The sequence below is a fragment of the Canis lupus genome, chromosome 1 (assembly GCF_003254725.2).
Source record: "Canis lupus dingo isolate Sandy chromosome 1, ASM325472v2, whole genome shotgun sequence".
Lineage (NCBI taxonomy): Eukaryota > Metazoa > Chordata > Mammalia > Carnivora > Canidae > Canis > Canis lupus.
The window spans coordinates 113372050-113388561 of NC_064243.1; the positions used below are offsets into that span (position 1 = coordinate 113372050).

The following is a 16512-nucleotide window of genomic DNA, read 5'->3' on the forward strand; positions in this document are numbered from 1 at the left end:
AGCCCCAACTCTGTGACTCTTTCCTCTGTCCAGTTTTGTCTGGGTGATTCAGTGTTTCTATCTGCCTCTGTGTAAGATTTTCACTCATTTCCTCGTCTGGCCCTGTGCTAGAAACCAAGGGAGGACTGTGAGGACCCAGGGGGCAACCTTACCTTCACAGATCTCACGGTCCTGCAAGGAAGACACCCCAGCCCATGACAGTGACAACCCAGAGTGGCCACAGCTCCGAAGGAGGAAGCCCAGAGGGGTGAGGGAGCTACCTGACCCAGCTTGAGGAGCCAACAAGTTAATAATACTTTGCTCCAAGGGGAGGAGTGGTCATCCCCAAGAGGCTGTTACATGGAAGCTAACCTGTGCAGAATCATTGTAAAAAGCCTGAGCTTTATTCTGAGGTTCTGTGCAAGGAGTGGAGCAGGAGAGAGGTGGGGTGGGGGGCACAGCCAGGTTTGTGTTTTATAAAGCTGCCCTTGGCTGCCATGTGAATGTGGATCAGAGGAGTGCAAGAGTAAGGGCTGGAGCCCCAGGGTACCAAGACGGAGGCCTTGAGTGGGGCCCGAGGGTGGGCATGAGCAGACTGGACAGTCCATGATGGAAAGGAGAGAGACACCCAGAAAGAAGCATAGAGCTGGAACCTGGAGACAGGGTTAGAGTGGGGCCATGGTGAGAAGGGGAGCCCTGGAAGAGGGGCAGGTTTGGGAGGGGGAGGGGAAAGAATGATCCCTTCTTCATCCTGTCCTTTTTTGGAATCTACTGTCCCCTGCCCATGTTCCCCAGAGACACCTTTCCCTGGTCTGAGTGAGCCAGTCCTCTCTCCCTATTTCCAGCTTCCCCCACCTACCCACCCAACATCTTTTCCCTTCTCCTCAAAAAAAATAGTAATTCCATTCCAATCCTATATTGCTTCTGCAAGCAGCAGGATGACTGGTTGACAAATTCCAACCGGTAATAACTGGTCTGAGAAGCCTAACTCCCGTCACAGGGGTAGCCTGGAGAAAACAGCCTCCCTCCCTCCCTCCTCTTGGTGAAACATGGGGGTGGGGCATTACTGACTGGTTCAGGCTTTCAGGGCACTAGCGCTGTTTTTTTCCTGCCCTCTTTCTCTTTCTGTCACATTAGGCATTTAATGTGCCTTCTTTGTGTCCAGCCATGTGCTAGGTGGTGCTATGGACCAAGCGCTGGGCGACCCAGATACAACCTTGGTGCCTGCAGGGCCCACAGTCCCCACGGTGGGCGCCCAGGTCCAGGAATGGAAGGCATGGGCAGAGGGGACAGGGCCAGGACGGGGGAAGCCCGGGACACGGGAGCAGCCCAGAATGGGAGGGCCTAACCCACTCTGGAGCATCAAAGGAGGGCTTCTGGGAGGAGGAAACTTTTGAGAGGAGTTCTGGGGAGAGGCGGCGGCCTGGGAATTGAAGGATGTGGGAAGCAAGCTTAAAGATCCAGAGGCCCTTTACTGCCATTTTTGAGGACTTGCTATGGTACCTAAAACACTGGGGATAAGGCAGGGAAGAAAATGGACAAAAATCTCAGGGTTTACGGTGGTGGCGGGCCCTTGAAGTCATTTTGGAAAAATGGAAACTCAATCACTGGGGCCGCATCGCAGGAGGCGAGGAGCGAGGAGGAGTGTGCATCAGGCCAGTCCGTGAAGGGCTTTGTGGAAAAAGGGAGGAGCTGGGACTTTGTCCCCAGGGCAGTGGCGAGCAAGGAACGAGTTCCCAGCCGAGGTGCCATCCCTCCTGAGCGAGGAAGGATGGGGCGCCGGGGGTGGGAGGGGAGGCGGCAGGAGAGACGACCGCAGGACGTGCGGCGAAGTCCTGAGGCTGAAGAAAGAGGCCGCGGGGCAAACTGTTGGGGGGGCTGGGAGACGGGAACCCGGCTGCGATCGCCCAGGCAACGTAGGCCGCGCCGAACTATTGGCTGGTCTTGAGCTGCGTCATCCTCCGCCCCGCAGCGTCCGCCCTCGGAGCCCCGGGGGCGCGGCCTCCGCCAGCGGGGAGGGGAGGGGAGGGGAGGGGTGTGCCAAGCAGCCTCGCCCTCGGACGGGGGTCCTCACCTGCTCTAAAGGGACCGCTGGGAGAAGGCTGACGATTTTGGAGCGAGGAGCGTGACTGCGGTGAAGGAAGCGGCTCTGACGTCCTCGCCGCCCTCCGCCCTAGAGACGAGGCCCCGCCCCCCCGGGCCAGTCGGAATCCTTTAAAAGGTCCCGGGTGGAAGGAAAAGGGAGGGCGGGGCGGGCGTCTCCTGGCGACCGGCCGGTGGCTCCGCCCAGCCAATCCTCGCCCCGCGGCGGGCAGGACTCCAGCCAATCGCGGCTCGCGGTTCGGGTCCGGGGCGGGGCTGGGTGGGCCGGAGGCCAGACCGAGAGGCCCTGGGGAGGTGAGCGAGGCTGCTACTCAGCACTGGTGGTGCTGCGGTCGGTCCGGGACTTGGTCATTGCGAACCTGGTGGCTAAGGTGAGAGAGAGAAAGGCCACCCGGCTTGAGATTCGCCTTGGGTTATGGGAGGTGGAGACGCGCCCCCGAGAGTTGTGAGGGCGGGGTCTGGGCGTGGGTCGGGGGGTGCAGATGAGGGTGACTGAGCGGGTTGGTGGGGTTTGGGGGCTGGAGACTGAATTCGAGATCCTGGCCTGAAGGCGAAGTTGTTGGGGGCAGTATCTTCAAGTGGAGGGACTTTGAAGCTGGGACCCAGGGTGTTTGGAGAAGCGAGAGAGCCAAGGAAGGAACTTCTGGGGCAGGAAATCTGAAGATTAGGACAATTCGGGTCCCCCGGGCGGGTTGAATTCGGGGCTCGAGTGCTCTGGAAAAAGGGTGAGGGGTTGGGGCTGGGATCCCGGACCTTTGGAAAAGCGAGAGAACTACGTGCAAGGAATCTGGGTGAGGGAGACGCAGTGGCGGAGAGGAGGTGCTGAGAATCCCGCGTTCAGGTCTTAGAGTCAGAGGGAGAGTTTGGAGGTGAAGTCGAAAGGCGTTTGAAAGACGGGAGAATAGGGGAAAGTGGACGGGTGAAGGTATCAAAATTAGTCCCCCGAACGGAGTAGGTCGGAGAGCACTTGTAGTTTTTGAGCGACGTGTTGGGGCCTTGGGTCTCTGGACCCGAGAGCAGTTTGGGGGAAGAATCTAGGGCCTTCTTGGGGTTCGAAGGACCGGGAGAAAGCAGTTTTAGGGCCGGAGACTGGAGTGGGGGAGGGGCGCTCCGGGCGTGGAGCTCAGACCCGCCGCCCTGGAGGCAGCGGAGGGCGGGGCTCGGCAGGCGCCGGGCAGCTGGACGTCCGGGTTCCCTTCCCCCACCTGCCCCGGGCCCTTGTGCGCATGCCCTGAGGGAGGGCGGGGGAGAGTCCGCCCTGTGGCGTGCGGAGCCCTCTGGGGATTGTAGTGCACGCTCCGTGTCCCCGCACGTGCCGGCCGGCTCTGGGCCCACATTTCCCAGAAGCCCCTGGGCTAAATGGTTGCGGGCCGGGATGCTGAATGGAGGGAGATCCGTGGAGGGGGGGCGGAGCCTGGCGTGAGTCGAGTTTTAGCAAGTTTTCCTGTGGGGCGCGCTTTGGGGGAAGCCGAAGGAGCGGTCGAGAGGAGGGAGGCTCCTTCGCAGCTCTTGGGAGTGCTTCCAGTCGGTTAGGAACGGGACAAGGGAAGAAATAGCCTCCCTGTAGCGCCCGAGTGGCTCAGTCCGTTAAGTGACTTCGGCTCAGGTCAAGATCTCGGTCCTGGGATGGAGCCCTGGTTCCAGCTCCGCGGTCTATGGGGAGTCTGCTTCTCCCATCCCTCTCTCCCCATCCCCCACGCTCGCTCTCTCAAATAAATAAAATCTTTTTTTACAAAGAAGAAATATCCTCCCTGTGAAAAGAGTCTGGACAAATACGTGTCCTACAGGGCTCCAGGTGACTGGAGTATAATAGGCAGTTAATCGATAAAAATATTGAATGAATATGTTGGTTAAGGTTAACTGTAGATGGGCCCCGTGCATATTACACGTGGGATCTCCTTGAGAATACGGGGAGAATTTTTACAATCCTCATTTTACCGAAGGAAACAGACCCAGAGAGGTGATGTCTGTAACTTACAAAGATCAAGCAGTGGGGCAGTGTCAAGGGCAGAATTCAAACCCAGGTTTCCCTGCCTCCAGTCCAGGTCCGCGTACTCCACATCTGTCCTTGTGTGACACTTTGGAAGACAGGAGTATTGTAGAAAGAACAGCTTTGTGACTTGAATCAGGATCCTTGTCTTGGAGATGAGGTAATTGAGCCCCAAGGAGGCAAATTCACAGTTCACCACCACACAGGCAACCCAGCTATGTTTCAGTCCAGATCTTGTTCTCTTCATCATTTTCTTCTAGTCCTTTTAATCTCCTCTGCAGCCCTACAGGATTCACATTATGCCCATTTTATAGATTTGGGATTTGAACTAGCCCCGCTGCGTCTGACTTGCCCCCTCTTCTCTCTACAGGGCATCATGGTAGGAGGCTTGAAGAGGAAACACTCAGATTTAGAGGAGGAAGAGGAGGATGAGAAATGGGACTGGGGTCCAGCAGGCCTGCGGAGCTACCAGCAAGCCCTGCTTCGAATCTCCTTAGACAAAGTCCAGAGAAGCCTGGGCCCCCGAGCACCCAGCCTACGCAGGCATGTCCTCATCCACAATACCCTCCAGCAGCTCCAGGCCGCACTCTGCCTGGCTCCAGCACCTGCCTTGCCCCCTGAGCCCCTCTTCCTGGGCGAAGAGGACTTCTCCCTGTCAGCCACCATCGGCTCTATTCTCAGGGAACTGGAGACGTCCATGGATGAGACAGAGCCCCCTCAGAATCCAGTGGCTCCCCCAGGCCCCCAGAACGAAGTGCTGCCCCAGCCTGATCCAGTCTTCTTAGAAGCCCTGAGCTCCCGGTACCTGGGGGACTCTGGTCTGGATGACTTCTTTCTGGACATTGACACATCTGCAGTGGAGAAGGAGCCTGCACCGGCCCCACCAGAGCCTCACAACCTCTTCTGTGCCCCAGGGTCCTGGGAGTGGAATGAACTAGATCACATTATGGAAATCATTCTGGGGTCCTGAAACTTTGACTGGGGGGCTCTTTTCCTCATCCTAGCCTCAGTGGGCTGGATTCCTGGATGCAACTCCGTGTGTGTGTGTGTGTGTGTGTGTGTGTGTGTGTGTCTTGGTGGGGGCTCTACACCGTGACTCTGGCCTCCTTTCTTCCCATTTCAGGGTTCCACAAACCATCTTGCATGTGTGTGTGTCTGGTTACCACAGCCTTCTGTGAAGGTGGGTTTTCCTGAAGTAATTTATCTGTTCCAAATGCCTTAACGCGACTCTGTTTCAGGGAGTCTGATTTCCCACTTCCCACATCTCTTCTGCCCTTCCTTCCAGTTCCTACTCCCCTTGTGACCACTGGGGCCTCAGGGAAGATAAAGCTGGGCCTGACAGATGATGACTGGGATATGCTGCCTGGTTGCTATGGGAACTCAGATTTTGCCTCTTGCACCTCAAGGGAGCAGGAGGGGCTGGCCTCCTCCCCCCAAAGGTCAAGCCCCCACCTCTTTGGCAAGACCCCAGTCCCAGCAGTCTCCTGATTCATAACCAGGCCGGACCACGTGCAATAGGGTGGAAACCAAACCGCTCCATGCCGCGTTATTTAAAAGAAAGGCGGGTTTTGTGGTGGGTTTTGTTTTTGTTTTTCAGTTGTTTGTAATTACTTTTTTTTTTAATAAAAGTATTTTGGGAGGGATGGTGTTGCCTAAAAGTTTCTAAACTTTCATTGGGTCAGTGGGAGGGACCTGGCAAGCTCCCTGGACACCTGTACCCTTTACCTGCCGAAGTGAGGGCAGACATATTATTAAACATAATATTTGCTGAGTCCTTTTAAGAGTACTATTCTATCCACTTTGTTTTAATTAAGTCACTTAATCTTCGTGATAATATTTCTGTTACCTGGTTTTACATGGGAGGAACCTCAAGCTCAGAGGGGCCAAATCGTTGCTCTGGGTCACACTGCAAGAAAAACAAGGACCAGGGAGTTTGGACTCTTAAGTTGTCTTCCAGAGACTGGTTCTTCACTATTTGTTTTTTCTTCTTGGCAAACTTAGAGTTCCTAGCCACGTGGATGCACACAGGAGGGAGAAACTGAGTCCCATGCATTAACCAAAAGGATAGGTCACTTTTAGCACTTAAAAAGTCATTCCTTTCATTGTATGCAATGTATTGCTAGAGTCCGGAGTGGAAAGAAAAGGCTCAGGGCATCCCTGGTGGCCCAGCGGTTTAGCACCGCCTTCAGCCCAGGGCGTAATCCTGGAGACCCTGCATGGAGCCTGCTTCTCCCTCTGCCTGTGTATCTCTGCTCTTCTCTGTCTCTCTTGAATAAATAAAATCTTAAAAAAAAAAAAAAAAAAGGCCCAGAGATAGCCAGCATTAAGAGAGCTTTCTAAGGGCCCCTGGGTGGCTCAATTAAGCGTCTGCCTTTGGCTCAGGTCAGAATCTCAGAGTCCTGGGATGGAGCCCCATGTTGAGTACCCTGCTGAGCAGGGAGCCTGCCTCTCCCTCTGCCACTCCCCCGGCTTATGCTTGCTCTCTCTCAAGAAAAAAATTTTTAAAACAAATTACTTTTTAAAAAAGTAAATTTTTCTAGAAAAATGTTGACCAGACAGAAGTTACAGTGCTAAGGATTTACTTGGGAGGTACAAGCCCAGGCTGGTGAGTGGAGAAGAGAGGGAGGCCCAGGGAGATGCAATGTGATACATCCTTGCACTGGCTAAGTCTCTGCAGAGACCTTTGAAGCCTTAGCAGGTGAGTTTACACAGCATTAGGGACTTTTTCTGGAAGGTCTGCAAAGAGGAACCATGCCAGGGTGGAGTCCGCAGGCCAGGAAAGGGGGATTTTTGCCTGTGCTTTCAGGTCCAAAGCCAAGATTCTTGCCCTGAGAGGGGCTTTGCGTCGAAGTCTAAAAGCCCTTGGGTAGCTGACAGATGGATGCCAAGCAGAAGAGACGGTCATGAGAAGCTCAAGGTGCATATGTTTCAATATGGATGCCTGTTGGATTATGTCTTATCCCTACTTAAAAGTCTCAGTGACTTCAAAACCCCAACCTCACCAGGGCGTGTAAGACATAACCTTGCTCCTAACTTTGCAATTTAATCTCCCACTCTGCCTCACCTCCAGTCACATTGGTCTCATTTGACCCCAAGTTCATCTGCCCCAGGGCCTTTGCACTTGTTAGTGGCCCAGAGGACATTTCCCCTATAGCTTCACCAAATCAAATGCCCCCTTCTCAGAGTGGCCTTCCCTACCCTGAGTATCTCAACATGTCCAGGTGTACCCCCCCACACACACCACACTCTGATTTTCTAGTAGCAGCTATCCTATCTCAAGTTATTTATTACCTATTTATGACTAGCCTCCTGGTCTATTAGCAACTCTGAGAGAGAGGAGTTTTGCTGGTCTTAGCCTAGCTGTATGCCCAGTGCCTAGAACTATGCTCAGTACAGGTGTGCACTCAAAAACAATTATTTTTGCTATCGTTGAAAAAATGAACTCCTGACTTTACAACCGTCAACTCTCTCCCTCTTACCTCTCTGAATTAATCCTCACACCAACCCCCACCCCACCACTCCTGTGCTCCAGCTTATAACATTCTCTACAGTTCTTCAGACACCCCAGCATGTCCCAACCTCAAGCCTGCAGTAATACCTGCCTCACTGAGCAATTGCGTAAGCCAGGAAAAGGAGGACCTGATGTACCCCAAGGATTCCAACTGTCACTCGAATGTATTAAGTTCCTACTATGGGCCTAGTCCTCTTCCAGGCGTGGGAATAAAACACACAGCTCTTGCTTTCATACAGCATCGTAGTGGGGGAAGGCTGAAATAGACACAAAAATAAGTAAAATATGCAATCTGATAAATGCTATACCGAAAAAGAAAGCAGAAAAGTGATGGATGGGGGTGTTGCTACTTAAATGAGATGGCCAAAGAAGGCCTCACTGACAAGGTGACATTTGAGTAAAGACCTGAAGGAGGTGAGAAATGAGTCAACGTCAGTCTGTAGAGGAATAATCCTGGCATAGGTAACAGTGAGTGCAAAGGCCCTGAGGTCGGAGCACAAGTAGAGTGTTTGCCGGACCCTGAAGAGGTCAGTGTGGCTGGAGCAGAGTGTACAGGAAGGGGGCATCCTAGGAGACGAGATGAATGAGATGTAGGGTCTTACGGGTGTCCCGCAGGAAGGACTGAGCCTTACCGAATGAGATGAATCCATGGAAGGCTGCTGAGCAGAGGAGGGACGAGACCTCACTCACCTTTTTTTTTTTTTTTTAATTTTTATTTATTTAGGATAGTCACAGAGAGAGAGAGAGAGGCAGAGACACAGGCAGAGGGAGAAGCAGGCTCCATGCACCGGGAGCCCGACGTGGGATTCGATCCCGGGTCTCCAGGATCGCGCCCTGGGCCAAAGGCAGGCGCCAAACCGCTGCGCCACCCAGGGATCCCTCACTCACCTTTTAATAGGCCCTCTTTGCCCCACAGATAACCGAGTGAAAAGGCATCGTGTAGCTTGCTAGCAGCACAGTGGGGGGCAGCTTAAGGAGCACCCCCACTTTCCAGATAAACTGAGGCTCGGAGAGGCCCAGCTCTTGCCGGGTTGAAGAACTGAGAGCAGTGGAGAGGCCTGGCCCGCACAGTGACCGGGTCTGAGGGCAGAGTCCACCCTCCCCAAACCGCCCGCCTCCCGCCCGCGGCGAGGGAGGGGGCGGGGGCGGCAGGAGGGAGGGGGCGCGGCCGCCTCGGGGGCGTGGCCGCGCCGGGCCCCGCCCACCCGCCCCTCCCCCCGGAGCTGGCGGCGCGGCCGAATGCCCCGCGGGCGGCGGCGGCGGCGGGAGCCGGCCCGGCGCCTGCTGGCTCCCCAGAGGCCGGGTGCGGCGGCCGGCCGGGGGCGGGCGCGCCCCTCCCCCTCCCCCTCCCCGCGGGCGGAGGCTCCTCCCCGGGCCTGCCGGGCACGCCGGCTGGCTTCTGGCTTCTGGTTTCATTTCCCAAGGCCTGACCTCTCTCCCTTTCCCTTCCCCCAGCCCTTTGAATTCCTGGCTCCTTCTGCGCTCTCTGGTCTCAGCTCCGGGGTCGCCTCCTCAGGGACGCTCCCCTGGACCACCCTGGCACAGGCCTCCCTAGTCTCCGCCCCTATTTTGTTTTCTTCGAGGCACTGAGCGGAGACCGAAATTCTCTTCTTCCTCATTCATCTCGCAGGGTCTCGTCCCGCTCGGAATAAAAACCTAACGTTCCGCCGAGGGCTCTAAACGGCCTGAAAGCTTCTCCGACCCCGCCAGGCAGCCTGCAGCCCGGGGACACTGGCCCCGCTCCCGGCCCGCTCGGGCTTCGCGGCCTTTGCTTTGGCCCTGCCCTCTGGCTGGAAGATTCTTCTTCCAGAGCTTTACTACCTCTCTCATTTCACCGGGTCTACTCAATGTCACCTCCTCAGGGAACTTTCTACCAGCACCAGCACCAGCACCCTATCTACAGACACCGCACACCACACACACTTTCCTCTCCTGCTCTGCTTTATTCCTTTCCTTTTCACTGGTCACCTTCCAAGATACTAAATTATTTCTTTATTATAAAGTGTATGGTCCACCTCCTCACATCAGGGATTTTTGTCTATAATATTGCTGCCCTATCATCAATACCTGCCAGAGTGCCTGGCACACAGAAGGTGTTCCATCCATGAGTGTTTTTGTTTTCACACTTCTTTCCTCTGCTTACCCCTCTCCTGATCCATGAACAGAGAGACCGTGTGAGGCTTATCCAGTACTGTACCCCTAGTGTCTACCACGGTGCCTAGAATACAGTAGATGCTCAATAAATACATGTTAATCAAGCTCTTGAGACTCCTGTGAGCTCTCCAGCATGTGATCCGGAGCAAGCCACTTGGAGACTCAGAGCCACCTTTTTTTCCCAGGTCATGAAGATAGGTTAGGGAGAAAATTCTGTGAATTTGCCTGGCAGGGGCCTGGTTCTAATTAGCATTTTACTCTGTTTTTATTATGAAAAATTTTAAGCATATATTAAACATGGGGGGGGGGCATGTAGCTATCCCCCCCACCACTTCCCAAATCAGGATTTAGTAAGAGTTCCTATGCTTATTTGGTTGTAATAAAGAAATCATATAGTAACTTTCATTCTGGAAAATTCTCCACCACCAACCCCACCAGTCCCTTTCTCTGTTTTCTCAAAATTGAATTTTTGGTGGAACAGCCTAGTTGTGCTTGCAGATGTCCCACATTCTGTATTTGTGTTCCTGTAAAATTTGTTCCTCTCTGTTTCCTGTAAGCTGAAGATTAGGTCTAGAGGCTCCATGAGATTCAGTTTGTGAAAGTTAACAGGGAGACTCCATAGGGAATGTCATGTACTTCCTAATGCATCATGTCAGGTGGCACCCAGTGTCAGGGTGTCCCATTATGGTGGATGTAGAGTTTTATTGCATGGTTAAGGTGGTGAGCATCACATCTCCACATCATAAAAGACTATTTCCCCCTTTGCAGTTTGTAAGTAACCCTAGTAGAGGTATGTGTGGGAGCCTGCCAAGATCCGGTTAACCTTTCACCCTAAGGTTTGAACATCCATTGATAATTGCTACCTGAATCAACTAGTTTAGTTAGCATTTTCTAGAGCTTACTTTGGCCAGGAACTCTATTCACAACAGTTCTTCCCACAATTCAAAAAGAGTTAGCAAATGAGCTACTTGGAGAAGTTAAGTCCCCTTGTCAGTTTACCAGACAAGCGTTAACTTCCTGTCTACCCATACCCGACCCCAGGTGTCCTGCCTTGAACTAAGCACCTGTGCTATAACCACAACAGCTATTACTACCAACAAAAGGACATGTTGTGCACCATTCTGAGCACTTTGTGGGATTATTTTTTTCTTTTTTTATTTATTTGAGAGAGAGCATGAGCAAGGGGGAGGGGTAGAGGGAGATGGAGAAGCAGACTCCCTGCTGAGTAGGGAGCCAGATGTGGGACTTGATCCCAGAACCCTAGGATCATGACCTGAGCCACCCACACGCCCCTCTTTTTTTCTTTTAGATCTTATTTTTATGAAATGTCTACACCTGGGACGCCTGGGTGGGTCAGCGGTTGAGCATCTATCTGCCTTTGCCTCAGGTCATGATCCTGGGATCTAGAATTGAATCTTGTTTGGGCTCCCACCAGGGAGCCTGCCTCTCCCTCTGCCTGTGTCTCTCATGAGTAAATAAATAAAATCTTAAAAAAAAAAAAAAAAAAAAGAATCTCTGCCCCCAGCGCGGGGGCCTTGAACTCATAACTTAGAGGTCAAGAGTCACATGCTCTCGACTGAGCCTGCCTCGGGCCCCTGTGTGATTATTCTTTTTAATCCTCAAAATACTCTCATTTTAAAAAGGTGAGGAAACTGAGACCTTTGGGATTAAAATTCTTGCCCAAGGTCACACAGCTACTTAGGGAATGGAGCCCAGGATGTGACTCCAGTGGCTCTATTCCTATCCCCACCGGCTCCCCCTCCCCCTCCTGTAACCACTATTGAGTCCAACTGCTCAGCATTTGCTTAGTGCGCTATGGTGCTCTTAAAGACACAACCTTATTTTAATTTTCCCGACTCTCAAGAGGTAGGCAAGAAGCTGTCCATTTAACAGACTTTGTGTGTGGCTCAGAGAGGTCCAAGGATTTTTTTTTCCCTAGATCGCACGTTGAGTAAGTGGTCAGAATTTGAACCCATGCTTATCTGGCTTAGAGTGCAGACCTCTGTTAGGACTGGGTCTGTAAGTTGCTCAATTGCTGGGTTTGGCAAATGTACGGGCAGGTGTGAGGGGCTCACACCTTGAGAAGGAAGAAACCCCTCCCAGCCACTGCCCCGCAGTGAACACAGCCACCCCACCTGGCCTCGGCTCCTTACACAGTCGCCAGGCATGCGCCCTGAAGCCACCCTCCCCTCCCTTCGAACCTTCCTTCTCCAGGCCCCGCCCATCACCGCCCAAGGCCAATCGCGGGCCGAGGGCGGGGCCACCGCGGGAGTGGGCGGTAGTTAAGGGGAGTCAGGAGCCTGGAGTCGTGCGCCGGAGTCAGAACTGCGTCTACCGACCCAGGCGCCGGCTGCTGAAGGAGAGCGAGCGAGCGATGCTGCCGTCGCCGCTCCCTGATTGGCTGCGCGTGGATCCCTCTTCGTTCTGATTGGCAGCGGGTGAGCTAGGTATGTAAATGAAGTGAAGGGGGCCGAGGCGAGAAGGGAAACCCGCGAGGGGGTCGTTTGGCAGGTTCGATCCCCGGGTCCGGCCGGTGCGCGCCGGGGCTGCCCGGGATCGAGATGCGCGGGCCCCCGAGTGTCGCCCGGCCGGGCTGGGTGAATCACGCCGCAGCCCGGGAAGGGGGCGGAGGCGCCGGCTCTCTGGCTCCGGCTGCGTGACTCACCCGCCCCCGCCGCCGCCGCCGCTTCGGGAGGAGCCGCCTCCACTGCCTGCCGGAAGCGAGCACAGGCCGAGAGAGCAGAACAGCCCTCGGGGTTCCCGGCCCGCACGGCCCTGCGCTGCGGGCAGGAACGACAGCCAGGACGTGGGGCCGTATCGAGGATCCCGGGGTCCGAGGGGCCGGAATCCCCGGGGAAAGCCGTTCTGGCGCCGCTAGGGGGCGCCGGGACGGGGGGGCGGAGTCCGGGGAGGGGGGCGCCTGAATTCCTGCGGTTCTGGACTCCCGGGTCTTCGGGGAAGGAGGCGAGGACCGTTTTGAGAAGTGTGAGGAGTCGCTTTTAAGGTCCTGTTGGGCAAGGGGATTGGAGCCTTCAAGCTTCCAGGCTCAAGAAAGTAAGTTGGGCCTGGCGTCCAGAACGCCAGGGGCCCCTATCTCGGGGAGAGTGTGGGTCCTCAAAGTTCTCTTGGTGACCCCCCGGTGCCGGTCAGGATTTCCCAGCGAGCCATGTCTACTCTGCCTCCCAAAGAAATCCGGAAGCAACCAACTTCTTTCCATGTCCACTGCCCTCCACCTTCCACTTCAGGCCCCCACCATCACCCGCCCCAGAGCGCGGTGGCCTCTGAATGGAGCTCAGGACCGCGCTCTTCCCCGTTTCCCTTCCTTTCACCCTCATCTAACTCGAAGCAGCCGAGGGGGGATCTTCTGGAAATCTAATCAGTTCACAACACCACCGTGTTCCCTGCTCAAAATCCTTCAATGACACTCACAGTAAAATCCAAACTCCTTGCCTCTGCTTGCTCTCCAAACCCGGTCCCCTTCCGTGTCACTCTGCGCTGACCACACTGGTGTTTTATTTTGTTTTGTTTTGTTTTGTTTTTTTTTCAGTTCATGCTCATCCAGCCTCCAGGTCTTTCTTTGCCCTTGTTGTTCTCTCTTCCCGGAATGCTTTCCCCTGGTCCTTCTGTGGGTGGCTCCTCCTGCTTGAGGAAGGGTCAGCTAAAATGTCACCTCGGAGGAGCCTTCCGTGACCACTCCCCAGAACCTTTGAATATCTTCCTAGCACACCTCTACATTTCCTGTATTTATTTATTTATTTGTCTGATGGGTAGTAGACAGTAAGTGTCGGATGGAACTATGTAAAACAGCTGCTTTCATGAGTTAAAAGAAGATTGAATTTTGGGCATTTCACATGGTTCACTGAAGAAATACATAATAATAGCTATTAAGAGTATTTGTTAATAAGAATCGTTACAATGTACTAGGCACTGTTGTAAGTGCTTTTTTGTACGTTACCACATTTACTCTATATAACAGCTCCATGAGGTAGATACTATGATCACTCATATCTTCAGGTTTCCCTAAGAAAGCACAGGTTCAAGAAATTAAATGGCCTGCTCAAGATCACACCAGACATAAGTTATCAGAGACAGGGTTTTTAACTTAACATTGACTTTCCATAACTGAATGACTCCTCCCTCCCTGCAGATGATGCTGAGCAAAGGTCTGAAGCGCAAGCGGGAGGAGGAGCGGGAGAAGGAAGCCCTGGCAGTGGACTCCTGGTGGCTGGATCCCAGCCTCCCAGCAGTGGCACAGGCCCCCCCGGCCGTGGCCTCCAGTTCCCTCTTGGACCTTTCTGTGCTCAAGCTCCACCACAGCCTGCGGCAGAGTGAGCCGGACCTGCGGCACCTGGTACTGGTAGTGAACACGCTGCGGCGCATCCAGGCATCCATGGCACCTGAACCTACCCTGCCACCTGTGCCCAGCCCGCCTGCGGCCCCTTGTGTGGCTGACAATCTGCTGGCCAGCTCAGACGCTGCCCTCTCAGCCTCCATGGCCAGCCTTCTGGAGGACCTCAGCCATATCGAGGGCCTGAGCCAGGCCCCCCAGCCCTTGGTGGACGAGGGGCCACCGGGCCGCCCCACTGGAGGATCCCCACCCAACCTGGGTGCCTTGGACCTGCTGGGCCCAGCCACTGGCTGTCTGCTGGACGATGAGCTTGAGGGTCTGTTTGAGGACATCGACACCTCTATGTATGACAGTGAACTTTGGGCACCAGCCTCCGAGGGCCTCAAACCTGGCCCTGAGGATGGGCCTGGCAAGGAGGAGGCTCTGGAACTGGATGAGGCTGAGCTGGACTACCTCCTGGACGTGTTGGTGGGCACACAGGCACTGGAGCGGCCACCGGGTCCAGGGCGCTGATCCCCACAACTGGGATGGTGGTCTGGTGTCCAAACTGAGCCTGGTGGCTGGACCAACTCTCCTTGGAAAGACACAGCTGGCTTCCTTAGAGCAGAGAGAGGGCCTTTGGAGAGACAGAATCCAGTCCTGAGCAACTTCACCTCTGTCCTCTTGTCTAGGACTAATGAGGGGAGTCTGGGATTGGCCCTTGGGATGGGATCACAGGGCCTGGTGGCTGGAATGTGATTTGGACCGGGCCCTGTACTGGACTGAATCCCCAGGGGTTATAGCCTGGGATACTCTTTCCCTGATGTGGGAAGAGACCGCACCATTTTATGGAAATTAAAAACCAGTCCTGGGAAATTTCAAGTCTGTGTGCTTTGTCTCTGGGCTAAGGCAAGGGTATCATGATGTTCTCCAACATTTAGTGAGCATGGACTGTGTGTACCTGGCACAGTGCTTAGCACTGGACGTGTGTTAACTCTTCCCATCAGCTGAACAAGGTGGGCATTATTACTATCCTCACTTTACAGCCCAGAAGCTCTGAGAGGTCATCACGTGTGGAGGTGGGTTTCAAATCGTGAGCTTTACTGCTTTATTGGTTTGATAAGCAGATCAATTAGCTCTGGTAACTGGCCCTCTAGAAAACTCCCCAGAACATACCCAGCCAGGTTTCCCTGATGCACCTGTGTGTGTACATAATGGTGGTGGTGGCCATGGAGGAACCTGGGCCCCTTGAAGTCGTGTCCTTCCTTGCTTGGAGTGTACCTGTGTGTCTTGGAGCTGGCGAGGGGTGGGGGGTGGGGGGTGGAGGTGGGCAAAAGGGAGCTTTCAGAATGAGCCAGAAATAAAAGCCCAAAGGTGGAAGCTGGATGGAGCCTCTCCAAAGAACACGGAGAGCAGGCTCTCCAGGAAAATGGGGAAAGATAACGAGACTCCAGCAAGTTAAAAAAAAAAAAAAAATCCACTCGGGATCTCACATCTGTCTTTGAGCAGGGGATAGGGCACCTTGGAGGGTGACTCTGAAATAAAGCCACCGGGCTTAGTGGCTTGACCGCCAGGCCGGCCGTCCTGCTTTTCCTTCTAGAAGAAACCCAGGCCCGGGCCGAGGCCACCTGCCAGACTGCTTGTGCGATAGGGCTGGCCCGAGCGCCGGGTGTCTGCGCCGCCCCCGCCGTCCAGCCGCATTCCTGGCCCGGCTGGGAGGGGCCGCACACTCAGAGGCCTGGCACGGGACCCAGGCGGCGTCCTTCCTGGCGCTGGGGGCAGGGCAGCGCCGGGTGCGGGCGGGGGAGGGGCGCGGCGGGGGCGGGGGCGGGGGCCGGGGAGGGGCAGAGGGCCGGACGGCGGCCCCGGGCCCAGCTGGGCCTCGATCGCGGGGTCGCCGGCCCCAGGACACCAAAATCGCTGGGCCCCGGGGCCTCCCCTCCGGCCGGAAGCTCCGGGGAGGCTGAGGCTGGGGTGGAACCGGGGGGAGGCGGGCGGCTGCGGTGGCCCTCGGGCCGGGAAGGGGCGGGCAGAGCCGAGCTTCCTGGAGCAGGAGAGGAAGTCGTGCCCATTTCTGGAAGTGGATGAGGCGGCCCCGGGGGAGCGGGGGTGGCCCGAGCGGAGCCGGTGCGGAGGCCGAGGGTCCTCGGGTGCCGGACTCCAGCACCTGGTGACTCCCAGCTCTGGGCAGTGGGACTCAGACTCGGTTTTGACCCAGACCCAGACCTCGGGAGTTTGGGTGCTGAGCTCAGCAATGCCCCCTGGTGCTCAGTCTGGGGGTCTGAGATGCCGCTGCCTCACATTTCCTTGAAATCTGCCCTGGGGTGGGGGTGGGGGGGGTCAGGGAGTCCCCGTGTGGGGCCAGCACTGCCCTCTGTTTACAGCACTCTGGGAGCCTGTTTCTGATGTCTCTGGGTGCCAAATCGGGGAAATAATCTGTGATACATA

At 55.2% G+C, this 16512-nt stretch overlaps 2 protein-coding genes and 1 long non-coding RNA gene across 9 annotated transcripts; 2 read left to right on the forward strand and 1 right to left on the reverse strand.

Annotated features, from left to right (window-relative positions):
• The first annotated feature begins 96 nt into the window (after positions 1-96).
• Positions 97-5715, forward strand: SERTAD3 (SERTA domain containing 3). 6 transcript variants are annotated; one of them, XM_025424965.3, is made up of 3 exons: positions 97-247; positions 4123-4232; positions 4443-5715. In XM_025424965.3, exon 3 carries the CDS (start codon positions 4449-4451, stop codon positions 5040-5042), a length of 594 nt encoding a protein of 197 aa, XP_025280750.1. In that variant the 5' UTR covers positions 97-247; positions 4123-4232; positions 4443-4448; the 3' UTR covers positions 5043-5715. The 6 variants fall into 6 exon arrangements, with proteins under 6 accessions (XP_025280750.1, XP_025280751.1, XP_025280752.1 ...); XM_035702823.2 differs by lacking the exon at positions 97-247 and adding an exon at positions 2064-2200; XM_049095084.1 differs by lacking the exon at positions 97-247 and adding an exon at positions 2341-2453.
• LOC112645458 (uncharacterized) lies at positions 1448-2184 on the reverse strand. The gene is made up of 2 exons (XR_003127094.3): positions 2054-2184; positions 1448-1820 (listed from the first exon to the last, which is right to left on the reverse strand). It is a non-coding gene; the product is annotated as an uncharacterized LOC112645458 (long non-coding RNA).
• Positions 5716-12023: 6308 nt separating the features above from the next.
• On the forward strand, positions 12024-14940 carry SERTAD1 (SERTA domain containing 1). 2 transcript variants are annotated; one of them, XM_025424968.3, is made up of 2 exons: positions 12024-12184; positions 13885-14940. In XM_025424968.3, exon 2 carries the CDS (start codon positions 13885-13887, stop codon positions 14596-14598), a length of 714 nt encoding a protein of 237 aa, XP_025280753.1. In that variant the 5' UTR covers positions 12024-12184; the 3' UTR covers positions 14599-14940. The 2 variants fall into 2 exon arrangements, with proteins under 2 accessions (XP_025280753.1, XP_025280755.1); XM_025424970.3 differs by lacking the exon at positions 12024-12184 and adding an exon at positions 12320-12791.
• The last annotated feature ends 1572 nt before the right edge of the window (positions 14941-16512 follow it).